The sequence below is a fragment of the Protopterus annectens genome, chromosome 13.part0 (assembly GCF_019279795.1).
Source record: "Protopterus annectens isolate FY-2018-M chromosome 13.part0, PAN1.0, whole genome shotgun sequence".
NCBI lineage: Eukaryota > Metazoa > Chordata > Ceratodontiformes > Protopteridae > Protopterus > Protopterus annectens.
This window is the reverse complement of record NC_056747.1, coordinates 1,003,441,358-1,003,458,801: the sequence shown is the minus strand read 5'-3', so window position 1 is coordinate 1,003,458,801 and position 17,444 is coordinate 1,003,441,358. Positions and strand designations below refer to the sequence as shown.

General features: G+C 39.2%; 1 protein-coding gene across 1 annotated transcript in view; it reads right to left on the bottom strand.

The window, feature by feature from the left end:
- The window catches only part of LOC122788010 (keratin, type I cytoskeletal 18-like), a 191,702-nt gene that overhangs the window by 98,483 nt on the left and 75,775 nt on the right, over positions 1-17,444 (bottom strand). Inside the window, exon 2 of the mRNA XM_044054936.1 lies at positions 16,480-16,735. Coding sequence (XP_043910871.1) covers positions 16,480-16,716 — 237 coding nt within the window. The 5' untranslated portion in view covers positions 16,717-16,735. The remainder of the gene's footprint in view (positions 1-16,479; positions 16,736-17,444) is intronic.

Genomic DNA, 17,444 nt, shown 5'->3' with positions numbered 1-17,444 from the left:
TGTTTGCAAGTTGTGGCGCTTAGTGCAATTATGGGAACGAGGCTAATACTCATGAAAGCGCTTACCTGATTTATATCCAATAAACCAGTTTTATACCCTACCCATGTTTCGGACTGTATGCTGTTTTTGGATTATTTATGGGAATGGAGGAAATGAATTTCAGGTTTGGCTGTGCTTATCTCATTTGCAGAAATTGTTGCAGTGTGCAAACTGGACAACTGTACCACCTAGAAAGCAGACACAACACCTGCAGACAGAACCCACACAGTAAAAATTGAAACCAAATACATTAAATTAATTCTATTGGGGCACCACACAGACCCTCCAAGTGGTGTTGTGTGGTGGTTAGCACAGAGATCTTAAGAATGATTAGTAAATTTGGGCATGGCATGTTACTAGTCTTATGGCAGCAGGTGTAAGTGTACAGCTGGAGTACAGATGGTCCTGGGTTCTAGTACAGGGTGTGCAACCTTTTTTTTACTGTTGCAATAGTGCATTTTATAGCAATGAACTGAAATCTAGACAAGTGTTATTTCAGCTTTCTTATAGCAACAGGTGTAAGTGTAGGAATGCCATACACATGGTCCTAGGTTCTAATACAGGATATTCCATACACTTTTACTGTTGTTCCACTTGCCATTATATTCATTCTCACTTAGAACTCTTTAGATAGTGGAGTTGATATGAATTATATGTATGAGGAATGAGACACCATTATTGTGTTTTCAGATGTATGACTGAGAGTGTACTGCCTGCTATATTTCTGTAAGCATGATTGTGCTATCTGGACTTGCATGGGCTTCACATTTGCCTAAGGCAAATACACAGCTGGATCTTTATTCAGTAACTTTGTCAGGTCACACACATACATGTGTAACACCTCAAACTGTCAGCTGTAATTATGAATGATTCCTGACTATGTCTGAGCAGCACATCTTCTGTGACAAAGATGGAAAAGCAATGCTGTGGGAGAAAATTTGTGTCCCTTATGTCTTGGTTTGAATCCCACAGTTTAAAATCAATTTTCTCAGTGTATAAAGGTAAAATCAAATGTGTCAGGTCATTACATTTATGCCCCCAGTGCGTGTCTGAAAATCTAACTCACTTAACAGTTTCCATCCAATTTCCAATATATATTTCCAGGCTACAACAGTAGATACCCCTCAAACTAAACCAAGGTGTCAGATTAACCATCCAAATGCAATTATTTAATTCCTCACTGCTTGGCACTGCTGTTCTCTGCTTATCATCATGCAAATGCATTGCTCAGGTTAGCGCACTCCCAGTAAAAGTGATAACTGGTATTGGTGGGAAAGCATCAGTCTCCATTGCTCTAGGTCTGCTAGTAGACAAGCTGGCATTAGTGAGTAAGGTGCCAGGTTTAAGGTACAGAGGTGGGGTGTCCAGGAGTCCAGGATATTTATTGTAATCCTGGTAAAGCACAACAGCCAAAGGCTTCTACAAGGGAAATATTCTGGCTCCCAGTACAAGTCTGAGGCATGGAATAGTTTGTCCCAGGTTGTATCCAGTGCCACTGGAATCCCACACAATGTAGAACAATGTAGGCATCCTTTTAATGACCCACAGAGGAGAAAAGGGATACTCTCAATCATTGTTTGGAGGAATTTAGTATTGTGGAAATCCCACAGCTGTGTTTGTTTAATCTAAAGAAAGTACTTGTAAGACTTAGAAAGATTAATATAGGCAAGACAGGTATGCGTAATGGTCTTCTGTTCTTTTCTTTTCTTTCCCCAGCTGCCAGGGATCATGAATTCAATGTCCAGGTGCACGTTGCTTAATTGGAGAGACTGAGGGAAGCAAGTGGTATGTATGCAGCAGAAGAGAATTATTATTGTAGCATTAGAAGTTAAAGATAGCTTTCTTAATATTTTATAGAGTTGTATCAAACTGAGCATGCGTATCCCAACTGTAAAAGCAAATATGAATGCAGTAGTCTGTAGCAAAAAAACAATTGTAAGAGTCCAATGTTAGACTTTAGTCAGAGTTGTGGGTTAAATACTACAATTCACAACTATGCAATACTGTTATTTCTTCAATAATATTTACATTAAATTAAACACTCTACACCAGTGGCACAAATGCCCTGCTGTAAACTGTAATCTATATAATCGGAGCATGCATATGTGCAATATATGCACATTTCAAGAATTAGTTTTCAGCAATCTGTAGTATAGTGTGTATCTGTTAGGAGGTATACTTAAATGGAATACTTAAGATAATAGAATTGTATAACTGTATTAATGCATTGTATGTCATATATGATGGTGCTAGTTTTAGCTCTTATTTTCACTCAGCCCACCCCTTATCTCTCTTGTTTTTATTTTCTATTATGTGTCATCAAAATGTCTGCATGTCATCCATGTGTACCACATCACTTAATCCTCCACAGCACAGCAAGGTAGGCCATCCCCAGTGGATCAGCCTGCCCTTGCTCCACTGGATCCAGTACTGATGCCCAGCACATCTAGGAGCCAACCTGGCAGCACTGTCTCTGCTGCCCCTGCACTACCTGTGCCCTCAGGTAGTTCTGCCCTGGACGCTGGTGCAGTGGTACCCTCTGGAAGCTGTGGTGGAGGTGGTGATTTCATCACCCACAACGAGTTTCCAGGGATGGTGCATAGGGTTGTGCACCGCACCATTGGGGCACTCCTATGCTAGATGGATAGGCAGCTTTCCATCATGTTCCATAGGAAGAGGAGGAGGAGTTGTCAAGCACTACAGCCACCAGCAAAGTAAGGTGACAGTGATGACAGTCCAGTGGATGAGGACTTGATTCTTACTGTCTCCAAGCTTGATGGACATTGGCCAAGGTTGTCCCCTCCCTCACCCCAGTCATGGTGTCCACCAAACTTTTGTGTCCATCACCATCCCTGTCTCTTATCTTGTTTGTCTTGTATGTTTGCAATTGCTTCCTCATCTACTCAACTTACTTGACCCAGACATACCTATGTCCCTTCTCCAACATTCATCTGTCTCTCTGAAATAAAAAAAATAAATGGGCACCTCTCCCACAAAAAAAAAAAAAAAAAAAAAAATTATCCCATACATAGCTCTCCATTTTGCACATGTATCTTCTTGATACACTTGATTCAGTCCAGCTGGCTATACAACATGATTGCATTGTGGTCCACCCTCTTTGTGGCAGTGACAGTTCAAATTCAGTTAATATTTTGCAGATGTTTTCAGTTTACACTGTTAAAGAAATGGATTGTGGTGGTTCTTTCCTACCTCCCACCTGCACATCCCTTTACTGCTTTCCCTTTGTTTTTACCCCACTTGCTCCCTATTTTACCACTTTCCTATCTATCCCATCTTCGCCACTGTAATCTTGTCAAAAAATAGAATCACACACAACACACATAAGTAACAAAAAAGCAATGGAGCTCTTCACTTTTTGGGGTTCATGTTTGTGCGGAGGTGCCCAACTATGGTAAGCGGTGGCAAAATGCAGCAGTTACCGCCCCTCAATGCCACTTAAACCTGCTGTGCTATGGCAATACACAGCAACACACATACTCTAAAGAATGCATGTCATTGCATTATCAATAATAAAGTAGTAACCAAACTGTAAAAAACAAAAGTTATTATCAATGTTTATTTAAATGTATTAAATGCACCTGTATTCAAACCCAGTATCATCTGGGTTCAAAAAGAAATATGTCAATGTCCTGCTGCCACTGAGTCATTTATGCAGCAGGGGTGTTTCATAGACACAGTACTAACTCTCAGACTTTAGCAATGCAGCTCACATTTGCACACTGCTTAGCTATGCATAAACATGAATAGTATTGGAAATGTGTATCTCGTATGTGCAAACACTTTGTCAACAGTTCTGCAAACCCGCTGCTCGCTGTGCTATGGAAAAGTAAATATTATTATGTATTACTGCTGTTTACTGTCCATTTCCTGTAAATGACATAGAATTACATGTGGAAACATAAACTGAAGGCCCTATCTAACAACATGTCACATATGTACAATACAGCCATGTGATGCCTCACCCAAGCACTACAACCCTGGTGCTAAGGTACTTTTTCAACATGTATATCACCTACACTGCAGAAATGAATATCTAATATTGTGTGATATGAAATGCACACACATCTGGTAACATGCAGAATTAGAACTATTTTTAACCCATATGCCTAAAAAGCCTTGTCTGCAAGTCTAGGGAAGGAATCAACATGGACCTTATCCACAGGGACATAGACGACCTTCAACACACTTGACCTGACCCATGTTGTTTTTTTCAAGGGTAGATCTTGTTTATTAAACCTAGTGGACTTATTTAATACTGACACCAAGGACCTGGATGAGAGACAACAGGACATACCACCTATGATGAGTTATCCAAGGCCTTTGACTCTATCCCCCCATTTATGTATCATAGAGAAAATCTCCCATCTGGGAATTAACTCATACATTACTAGATGGAAAGTCAACTGGCTCACCAACAGAACACATACTGTCAAAGTTTGGGACTGCACCTCCACCACTAGAATAATTACCAGTGGAATACCACAAAGATCTGTGCTGGCCCTCAGTTGTTTGGAAACTATTTCTCTGAAGCCCAGGCAAAGGTAGATGGTCTGTGGTTTACCAAGTTTGCAGATGACTATTAACTGGACATAGTCATATAAAGTCACCCCAATGATGGTAACGTATTACAGAAGGGGCTGACACAGACAAATGATTGGTGCCAAACTCACAGACTAAACCTTAAAGCAACCAATGCCTCATTTCCCCCTTTGGCAATAAAGTATCCCTGCTAATTATGATATACATAGCACCCTCTAAGCTCAAACACAGTGTTGAGAGACTTGGGAACACATGTTGATAGCAATCTACACTTCAATCACTATGCATCCATAGTGATGGGCCACACATTCTGCATTGTGCACATCATAAATAAGGCTATCACATCCAAGACCAGGGAGGTCATAGCACTGCTTTACTCTGCCTTTATCAGACCACTAATTGAGTGCAATACTCCCTTCTGTCTGTACCTCACCAGACACCTGCAGCAACTGGAGAAAACACAGGCTTGTGACCAGAGGAATCCAGGACCTCCAAGACATGACATACATGGAAAGAGTAAAAGATCTGTCACTGTACTCAGTATCATGCAGGCTGCTGAGAGGTGACCTATGCCTGGCCTACAGAGCAGTCTCAGACCCAGCCCTACTGGAAATGCTGCACATCCGCAAATCAAATTGTACAAGAATAAATTGCTCCAGGGATCTCAACCTAGCCTGTGACATAAACAGAACATGGTGGGGAGTCAGATAGATCTCTCAGCTATTGACATTCATCTGAAACAGGCTACCACTGAGTGTGAAGCAGTGGTCTTCAATTAACCTATTTAAGTGCAACCTTGACAACTAGATGGGTGATTGTAAATTCTCCCTTGAGATGTCATCTATGCTGCTCATGGACAGGGCTGGTCAGTATTGCTCACAAAATTGCTATGATAACAATGACCATCTAACTATGCTCAATAAGGGTAGTTGTGTTTTTACACAGCTAGGCTTGTAAATGCCCTAGGGCCATTAAGCTAGTAAACTCCTATGACCCTATAAAGCTATGAACCTATGCAGGCCTCCCATCTTCTCTCCAACATGGCCTGCTGATGTCATCTTACCATAATTTGACCTGCAGTCTTGTAAAACTCAGACTTGTGCCATGATGCTTGTGTACAGTACTGAGTTTTGTAGTCTGTGTACTTAGATAAGTAGGGGTTCTATTCTCACTGCAGTCAAGTGTGTGTGTGTGTGTGTGTGTGTGTGTGTGTGTGTGTGTGTGTGTGTGTGTGTGTGTGTGTTTAGACAGAACAGCAGAAGTGTCTGTCCTACAGTTACTGTTCCAATGCCATGGATTGACAGCATTTTGATGTTTGCACATATGTAAAGTATTGAGTTCTGTAGTCTGTGTACCTGTTAGGTAGGGGTTCTGTTCTCACTGCAGTCAACTCTGTGTGTTTGTGTGTGTGTGTGTGTGTGTGTGTGTGTGTGTGTGTGTGTGTGTGTGTGTGTGTGTGTGTGTGTGTGTGTGTGTGTGTGTGTGTGTGGGTATGTCTGTCTATACAAAAAACAGTAGTGTCTATCCCACAGTTACTGCTCCAATGCCATGGACTGACAGTATTTTTATGCTTGCACATGTCTACACACGCATTTCATGCAGTCCTTCCAACATCTTCTCTTCAACATGGCCTGCTGATGTCATCCACTATAAGCTGACCTGCAGTCTTGAAAAAGTCAGACTTGTGCTGTGGAACTTGTGTAAAGTACTGAGTTCTGTAGTCTGTGTACTTAGTTAGTGGTTCTATTCTCACTGCAGTCAACTGTGTGTGTGGGTGTGTGTGTTTGTTTGTGCTATTGCTTGACATTTTAGAAAGCCTTTTACACCAGCATGTGGAACACTGTTATTACCAAACTCTCCTCAACAGACACTGCTGAAGCCATCAGCTATAAAGTGTTGTCTGAGACACTCCAAGTCAGACTTGAGCTGTGGTGCTTGCCTTAAATGCAGAAGTTTGTAATCTGTAGGGGTTCTATTTTTACTGCAGTCAACTGTGTGTGTGTGTGTGTGTGTGTGTGTGTTTGTGCTATTGTTCAACATTACAGAGAGCCTTTTACACTAGCATGTGGGACACTGTTATTATCATATTCTCCTCAACAGACACTGTTGATAAAATCAGCTATATCTGATTTGTGTATATGCACTATTATCACCAGGGCAGGGTCAGAGACTGGCCTGGAGGCCAGGCAGAAGTCACCTCTTCCTATATGATACAGATTACAGTGACATGGTTTTCAGTCTATCCACATACATCATGGCATGTTTGTAGGCCCTGTATTTTCTTGATGAGAAAGCCCTATGGTCTCTCCAGCTGCTACATGTGTCTGGTGAGGTACATGCAAAACCAAGCATTATACTCCATTAATGTTTTGATGAGGTTCAAGTACAGTGCTGTCATACAATCCTATGATCTGAATATGAAGGCATGACTTATGATGTGCACAACTTAGGCTTTCAATACCCGTGTGGACACCTGGTGGTTGAAGCTCAGATTGCTATCCACATGTGTTCCCATTGCTTGCATCACTGGGTTTCAGCATAGCAGGACTGTTGTCAATACTGTAATTAGCATGGAATTCCACTTTTCAGAAGATTAACACGAAGACGCAATTCTGCATTTATCTGTAGATCTTGTTGCTTTGTCACCAGTCATTTGTCTGTGTTAGCTCATCCTGTAGAATGTTATCATCATTGGTAGACTCAATGATTCCACTCAATATGCAAGAATCAGCAATCTTTGTAAGCCAAAGGCCATATACTTTAGCCTGAGCTGTCTAGAAGTGGAGTCCAAATAGTAAAGGGACAAGCACAAATCCCTACAGTATACCAGTGCTGACAGCTCTACCGGTACACATTGATTCACCACCTTTCACAGTATGTGTTCTGTCAGTGAGCCAACTGGTTACCCGTCTACTGACATAAGGGTCAATCACCAGCTGGGATAGTTTCTAAATGACACCTGTATGGGGGATTGTGTCAAAACCCTAGACAAGATCACAATAAGCAGTATGCACTGTCTTACCATCATTCAGGGCTATCACACAGAATCAGTGGGCTGTGACATCACACATCACCTATGGTGTGACTCAACACATATACCTTCCTGATAGAGATGAATACACACTTCAACACACCCTCCACAAGGGTTATGTTCAAATAGAAGAATGTACATCAACTTGCATCCATCTGAGTTGATGGAGACAGCACCTGATGCATGCATGTATAGACACATCCTGACTCTCCTCAACTGTGAGGTAGACCAGCATGTCATCATGGACCTTTTCTAAATGGAAACTAGTAATATCCTGTCTGTGTGCAACAGCCCTGCACGAGTTGTTAATGCTACATCATTTCTGTTGCATCTGCCAGATGTCCTCAAAGAGATCATCAAGGGCATGGATGATGACAGCACTATCATCTTCTGGAACCTGACCAGGTCAAGACATTTGACAAAAATCCACACTGAGGTATTCTATCAACACTGTCAGTTGTGGCCATAAACAGCTATATCACCAAGTGAGTAGACCAGTGTATCACACGTGGCATCTCACTATGATGAAATGTGTGAAGTGACCTATATCCCAGGTTCAGTGATTAGGTCCATACATCAGGGCTGTCTGCTTGATACTTTCCTGTCCATTATATAGGTGATGGACATCACAGAGGACATACATGTCCAAACAGCTGCCTGAAGGACTACAGATTGTGGGCAATGATTGACTCCAGCTATGATATTAGTATAATAGAGGCAGTATCAACACATACCAAAGATTACTGCCACAGCCATGACAACACCTGCAATGACAAGACAACATGGGGGATTTGTTAAGTCATGAAAACAAACACACAATCCAAGTATAATGTGGACATCACACCCTATAATCAGACCAATATGTATGTGACCTGTATCCTGGAGTAGATGGTAAGGGGACCATTCACCAGCATGTGGTCACAGTGCTGACTACTCCATTGTATGTAACCCAAGTACTGAGTATGTGACAGATATCTACATCATAGCCTATAATACCTCCATAGTTCCCAGCCTTCATTGCACCAATAACTGAGTACAATGCACCCTTCTTCATGTACCTCCCTACATATCTTCCACTCATGTGTAACTGAAGTTTACCACCCTTGTCACAGTGAGCTGTCACACAATGTATTGGCCATATCCAGTTTATTTATTTTATTTATTTTACATTTGTTAACCGGGATGGTCCGACTGGATGAGGTCCATTTACAGCGGAGGCCAGGGGAGAAAAGCTCCACTTAATTAATACAACAGACAATGATAATAATACATAGTGTAAAGTAAAGTCTTTTTTATTGAGCAGTATTTTGTGCATAATAGAACAGTACGCAAAGAAAGATCATATCAGCAATATATATAAGTGAACATTAAGTTAGTCATCAAAATATACAGACAGAGATCACAACAACATTTCCAAATGTCAAGGGATACCATTTGTTACCTCCATTTTTACTGAGTGTCTGATAATTGGAGAGAAGAGAGAAAGATGGTAGCATACATTAGGATTAAGTAACACATGGACATAGCCAAGAGCTAATAAGATGAGCCTTAAAGGAGTTTTTGAATTGTTTGGTATTAGATGCAGAAGTCACAGAGGGAGGGAGATTATTCCAACTTTTTGCTATACTGAGAGAAAATAGAGCTTTACCTGCTGTGTTGTTGGCTGTGGAGATAGAGAGGAGTGATTTGTTGGGAGAGCGGAGTGGGTGATTTGGAATTAAGTTAGTCAGTAGTTCCCTAAGGGCTGGAGTTTTTTCAGGATATTTTAGGTTGTTATAATCTATAACTAGTTGGTGGTAGGTTAATAACTGTGGGAGTTTAAGCCACTGAAGTTGCCTAAGAGGTATACAATGGTGTGTTCTAAAGAGGGAATTTTTTGCAAACTTGGCAGTTTTGTTGTAACACGACTCAAGCTTCTCCAGGTCAGATTTTCTTACATTGGTGAGAATAGGTGCTGCATACATGAGTGTGGAAAGAAGATGGGTTTGAGCTAGAGTGACCCGAGCTTGATCTGATAGAAAGTCTTTTTGTCTGTATAGGGACCCCATTTTTGTGTACCTTTTTAATAGTTTGAGAGATATGGATGTCAAAGTGTAGGTTGTTACCTATTTCGATGCAAAGCAGCTTGATGTGGAGAGAGGGTGAAATGACAGTTCCATTATTGGAGGAGATAGAGAAGGAGAGTGGAGTCATTTTTGATTTGTTTGAGGTAAATAGAAGTAGTTTTGTTTTGTTGGGATTTAAGATAAGTTGAATATATGTGATCCACCTTTCTACTGAGGTAAAAGATTCCTGGGCGACATGCTGTAGGGAGGTGAGATTTGGGGCAGAGCAGATCAGGGTGGAATCATCTGCATACTGTAAAACCTGTAGGGTAGAGGTACGTAGATTATTGGTAAAGATAGAAAAGAGGAGTGGACCAAGTATGGAACCTTGAGGTAGATCAATGGTAGTTAGGAGTAAAGATGATATAACTCCTTGCCACTGGATGGCTTGTTGTCGGTCTGATAAATAATTTTTAAACCATGCAAAAGTGTTAGGGGCAAAGGATAGAGTGGTAAGAGTATCCATTAGAATGGAGTGGAAACCATGTCAAATGCTTTGGAGAGGTCCAGGAATATAGCAGATAGAAATTGGGTGTTATTTCTGTGTTGGTTAACCAGGTTTCTGAAAGAGAGAAGGGCTGAAGTTGTGCTGTGGTGTAGTTATTCTTTTTGTGGCATAAATATGACTGTCTGATGGTGTGGAACACCAATCAGGTTGTTACACCAGATGTATGTGTGCTACCTGTTTTGGTGATGCACACACAACATGCATAGGTGTTTGGCAACATTAATGGCATGGATATCATTTGTGACAGTGTGGATTATGCCATTTTTTTATGCCATTCACACCAGTCAATTAGCCTGTATTGCTCATAATATCACTTATAGGTATAGCAGTGTCCCTCCTAACATCTTCAGCAGATGTTACAGTGCCAGGACAGTGTGCATGATTACCCTCATAGGGTATGTACGTATTATGATAGTTGTACAAGTGTGTTTGTGCAGAATCATCTCTGATCACTCTAAATCACAAATGCTATGTCAGAGGCATGGGATTCCTGGTGGTATTATTCTGATATTGTCCATGCCTGTAAATGGGTCTTTTAATGTTGTCCATGAGCCTTTACCTGTGTCCCACTTCCTGGAGACCTCTGTTGAGATTACACTCATATTCAGGCAAATCAGTCTGCACAGCTTCACAATATGCACCCTACCCCAATTGTATGTCATACCCCTGATAGATGTCCTCTGCCTTATTCATGTAAGGATGCTTATCACACAGACACCATTGTAATGTCACCTTGTGTGGCCATCACATAATACACATTTTTACTGTACAGTCCCTACTGTACCATATAGATATATGATTGGTTTTGCTGCTACAACCATCTTCCATTGACATGTCCTCATCTGCTGTACATTAGATTGTTTCACCTGTCCTCATTCTCTGTGTTCATTCCTACAATTCATCTGTGTGTTCCTATTCAATACACACACTTCCACTGAGTGTTTATTTTACACAGTAGTCCATGTACCATTACTGATCATTATACAGCTTCAGTACAAAATGCCAGGCATGGGATATCACAATACTTTCCACTGTAGATACATCATTTTGTACTGTGTTTGGACCACGTACTTAGCATTCATACATCTGTACTGTCCAGATTTTCACAGAATGTCCAGATGGGTTTCTTATCAAATTTGTGGCTTTCTTCATATCACTGGGATGATCTCAGGACTGATGTAACTTAATATTACATACATTTGAGTTTCATACTTCAAATCCTTCAGAACATGTATCTTAACACAAACCTCTGGTTAATCTAGCACATTTTATAGCATAAAAATGTCAACTATGTCCCTATTTCTGGGTCATTGTCCCCCCATTATGTTGGCCTTTGTCCAGATTTTGACCACTAACTGAAAGCCATCTGTGAAGCCCTGGTGATCATTGTGGCATTCTGTGCAAAAGCATGGCCTGTCAGTGCTCTGATTTCAACAGGAGTGCTATCCATGTCAGCTTAAATGGTTTCCTGGCCAGCAACACTGCTGCCGGCCACAAAACCTTGCTTAAACACGGCACATGGCATGAATATGCACTGTGCGGTGCTGCACCCCATGCGCTGATGCACACCACCTAGCACACATGTAAACTCTGTGTAGGCCATACACAAAGCCTACGTGGAGTTTATTGAATCCCAGGGATTGTCTTTATTGTTAGATGTCTTAAGCTACTTAGGTTGTGTTGCAAAATCTCAAGATATCATTTCTGTGGTGATAATATGGATATGGTAATTATGTACTTCTACAATTATATGGGGAATTCTTTATAGTATATGCCTTTAAACAGACTCTACACAATGTATATACTTTCCATAACAATATATATATATATATATATATATATATATATATATATATATATATATATATATATATATATATATATATATGTATATTTTTTTTTTACTTATCTCTCATGCAGAATATTAATGTATTGTCCCAGAAAGGTAAGAATGGCTACTATTTTAAGAGGGACAATTGTATTTATTTGAAATATACCATTAAGAGTAAGCTATGGCAAAGGAATTTGTGGTTCTGGGCAACACACCCATTTTTTGACTCCCAAATGTTTAAAAAAAGGTTGACAGCTAACAAGCTGTCTGTTTAGAAATCACAATCATAGTCAGTTACAGACAACTTGCAAACTGTGTCTATATATAACCTCTTTTTCGTTAAGATAGTTTAAAAAAAAACAATTTAACAGTTATACAGTTTAAAGGCTGTCTATTAAGCACTCATGATTAGAATCACTTAATTGACAACTTGTAAGCTGTCAAACCTTTGGTAATACCAAGGTACTAGGCAGGGCAGGCACCCTGTTTACCCCAACATTGCTAGGGCTCTTCATTAGGATTTAGGGTACTTTTCCAAAACCTACCAGATTAATAACTGATAGTATTTTTCAACATATTTCAAATAATTCCCAGGCTTCCTGAGCTATATTTTTTCATAATGAAACTCTCCTCAATCCACTCCACTGTGAAGTGCTGTACCCTTCCAACTCTACTATAAATGTAATCTAGGTTCTCTGGACATTAGATTAAACAGAAGCTCCCTATTGTACTGATGTCAATGACTTTAGCAAAACTGACCCATTCAAGAACTATAGTGAATATATGCAGTTTTCTGCTAAGATGTCCTTATGGCACATTGCTCAAAATAGTGTTCTTGGTTGACTTGTTTGTTAGACATGGAATGTCACCTCATTGCTAGGCTATCAGTCTGTGTTGATGCAGTATATGTAGAAGTACCTGATAAATAGTTGTACTCACAGTTATGAAACCTTGTTGAGGTTTGTGCAGTTTTTTGAAGTGAACAAGATTATTGCCTCAAAGTAGTTATACATCATAAAGAGGAAAACTGAAAACAGCTTAAAAACATTTAATCTTCTCGGAGAAGGTGCATCAAGTGTTTCAGACATGCCATATATAGACCCTGTAATCTTTTTGCATTTTGCTATATTCCCCTGATTATTATGCCCCCCCCATGCTTGCAACTAGTCCATCTGGCTCATTCCTTCTCTCAAAGGTGGGAGCCATTCATTCTTCCTAGGATGGCCACCAACCACCAAGAGTAGTGGCATCATCTGTGAGAATTGAGGTTTTCCTGCTCCTCCACTACATGTCTGTGAGAACTGAGGGGTTTGGCATCCAATGTCCTTAGTGAAGACATATCATTCACTTCCATGAATGATGCTTGATGCAATGTGTCAGAATTCCCTGTTCCTCTTACAAGCAAGTTATAACCTATCTGAAAGTTAATGAGAAGAAATCCATTTTCTGCAAAAAGTGCATTGCTTCATTGATTTCCACTGTAACATTATCAATATACTTGGTGTCTGGAATGCTGTATTCAGCTGCACTAAATGCTTGGTACCTTTGTTTTATTTCAGTCTAGAGTTTCTTTAGCCAGATTACTGTAGTTTGGAAATGTTATATTGGTTCTGCTATGCAAGGATTGATGAAAATTATGTAATGGAGTAATGGGTTATTGTAAGAACAATAAATCTGAGATTGCTGTCAGATGGCCAGTGAATCTGGTCTTTTTTTTATTGGCAGTTTATTGCTACTTCATTTTGGATTAAATGGGCATATCTTGTAATCCTACTGTTTCCAGGGCTGTTTTTTCTCTGATGTTTGGGCTTATAGGTTATAAGCCAAGAGGCAATACAACCTGTCCATGTTCTGAGCTCTTTAGCATAAACACAACTGAACCATTCAAAGGAGGACTGGATGATATCCTTTTCATTGATAAGACTATCACCATCATATTCTGCTGTACAAACTGAAAGTATCCCCTTAATGCACAGCCTTTTCAAGGAAGCTGGCTGAAAATAGGTTAACGATAACTTTAGGTTCATAGTTCATGAGACGTGATGGGTCTACTTCAGTTTATCGAATTAACACAACACCGAAACTGAAAACATCAAAATGAGAACTTCGAATGTTCAGAAGAACGATAGTACACAATATCAAAATGTAAAAGATTGAAATGTATATATTTGCTCTCCCTGCATCGTTTCATACTACATACCAGCATAACACTATGGTGAATGCTACGTTCATGTACCCAGCAAGTAGATGCAGAGAGGTAGATGCAGGAAGACTGTTTAGTCATAGAATTAACACAGTCATGGAGCAAATATATACATTTCGATACTGTATGTTTCAATGTTGTACACTATCATTCTTGTCTTGATGTTTTCAGTTTTGGCGTTGTGTTAATTTGATAAATTGTAGGAGACCTGCTATGACATATAAGTAGGCATAGACTTAGGTATGTTAAGGTTGATGAGGCCTTTTCTACATGTCCCCCTTAAACTTATTCTCACCTTTCCCCACAGAAGCAGAGGGACTAAATGAATTCAAGAAAAAAAAAACTCCCCACTTTCACATATTAAGTGCAAAATGTACTGGCAGCAGATACGCAACCATTGAATTATCTTTCTCGTTGGACCACAATTGCCATACCAGTTATTGCTTCACATATGGCCTTATATATATATATATATATATATATATATATATTTTTTTTTTATTTTACCTTTAATCACGTGAAATGTTTCCTGAACATATTCTCAGATTGACTGTTCTTCTGACTTAGATATTATACATTTCTTTTCAAAGAGTATATATATCTTCTACATCTTTCCTCTCTGCTTATGTCTGTAGCATATAACTGTCAGCTTTATTAACTTTTTCTGCCCTTTAGCCTTTCTTAATTAAGTTAGAACTCTACTTGTTCTGCTGACTCTAAAGTGGGGAAGCTTGAATTTTGTGGTATACCTGCATTTTACTGTGGCCACTTTGGTTAGTGTTCTTCTTGAAATATTATTGTCATGGAAGGTTTTACCGCAGTGTGTTAGTGTAAGCCAGTGGTACATTTTGTGTGGTATTTGTCCTTTTCTACTTCATGGTACAACCATGGAACTGGTATATATAATTTGGTTGGTGTGGGGGAGGGTTAACCCCTGATTTGAGAGACTGCAAACATTTATTTATTTATTTATCTTTTGTTGCACTGTGAATTGAAATGTCTGTCAATGGAATGTATGCAAACCACATTTTGTTATGTCTGACTTCTTTATTTTTACTGCTTTTCTTTCTCGCAGCAGTCATTGAAATGCCTTTTTGATGTCATGCTTGTTTTCTCTTATGCTTCAGTTTTATTATGCTTGGTCTAGCTCCTATTTTGCTAAATTCCTTTGTTGTCCTACTTCTGTATACTGTTCAATGCAATCTTCTTAACTCTTACAGGATACTGTGAGCTATAATTTTCATTCCTGAAATTAATATAGTCATAACAGTTATCTGCCTTGTAGTATAGGTTTTTGTGATATTGCTACATACAATTGAGAGAAGCTTCATATGTTCAACTGTTCCCCATATCTGCTTGATACTAACTTCCCTTTGTTCCTGTATAACCCTGCCTACTGTATTCCGCCTTAATACAAATCACCTACACAAAATGGTGAGTTTTAACTTCAGTTTATTATTGACTAGGCCCCGTTTTTCTTTGTTTGGTCTCTAGACTGGGTTTTGTAGTATTACTAAAGTATGTTCAAATGTTTCAATTATGAGTGGGCAAATCACAATCCCTAGAGCTTCTATCCCCAAAAGACAACCCGCTGAAAATAATTTCTCAAAAACAATATTTTCAGTGTTTTTGGCAGGTGGCAAACTCCACTGCATCCAGGATTGGGGGGTAGTGCCCCCCTACATCCCCAACAAGTATAATCAACTCCATGGTTGCACTACAAAAAGACAAAGGGCATACACCCACAAATGGCACTTAGTGCCTGCATGATCCCCCAGTGATGTCTTTCAGTGCAAATGTTGGCACTGTCAGGGAATCAAGTCTTGAGGGGCTGACACTAACAGAACTGCTTTACGTTCAACAGTAGTGTGAGCTGTTCACATGCTATAATCCATTTACTTGTATTCCTGGTGTATTCTAGAGCTTTATTTGCATATTTGCCAAGTCTGTTACTATGTACCACTTTGCTAATTTTACTACGTTTAACCTTCCCTTGACTTTGTCCCAGACCATGGCTGAAAAGAGTCTTGATAACCCCAAGTAAACAATCAAAAGAAAAAAAATAATACATATATATCAAATTTGATATGTATGGGTTCTGATCTTTACTGTTATATCAATATATCACATGAAATTTATATGATGAAGAAAAAGCTTTATTTTTTGCAATGTGAACTATTGCACAAAATAATTATAACTTACCATGTCTATGAGCTCCTCAATTTCCTTATCATATTTGCTGTAATCCTTTTTCACTGGTTCATTTTTCTGATTCCACTCATCAATCTGATGTTCGAGCATTACATTTTCTGCTTCCAAGTTACGTACTTTGCCAAGAAAATCCTCTAGTCTTTCATTCAGATTCTGCATCATAGCTTGTTGATCTATAATTCCAACACTGGCAGGAGGGAAGGTTGCGTGATGTTGTTTTGAATACATCTTTTCAGTAGTTCCAGAACTGTTATCAAAATGATAAACCACTAATGCTTAGTGTTTAGCTCTGATATATTTTAACATTTCTATTTTAATTTTAATATTTATGTTTTCAGTTACTCTGAGCAATACAGTCAAACAATAAATTAATATTCTGTGTTCAATAAAGCTGAGCAAATTGCTGTACACTTAAAAATTCAGTGCTTTCATCCCTTTGAAATGGCTTTGCAAATGATTATTGAGTTAGAAACTTTTTAGGCCCCTGGTTGATATCATGTCTCTCATGGTATACTCTGTTTACAGAAATATAATTGCATCTGATTATTTACTGGGAAATTGCACTGCTCTTCACAGACCCTCTTAGCCATTAGCTGTGGCACAAGGCCAAGACCAAGGCCACATTTTATATATGTATTAATTTGTAAGTCCCTAGATGCAAGTGTCTCTTTCAGAGGCAAACTTATAGCTCTATATGCTTAAATAATTTATTCAGAATCTTACAACAGGAAAATGGATAGTGAGTAAGTCAAAAGATTACAAATAGATGTTCATTAACAAATAGGCAATTTAATCTGACAGACAACATAAACATAGTATTATATTCTTTATGCAGTATATGCAATATATAACTGTGCCTCAATCTGACAGATAACATAAGCACAGAATTATGTTATTTATGCAATATATATAATGTGTGTGTGTGTGTGTGTGTGTGTGTGTGTGTGTGTGTGTGT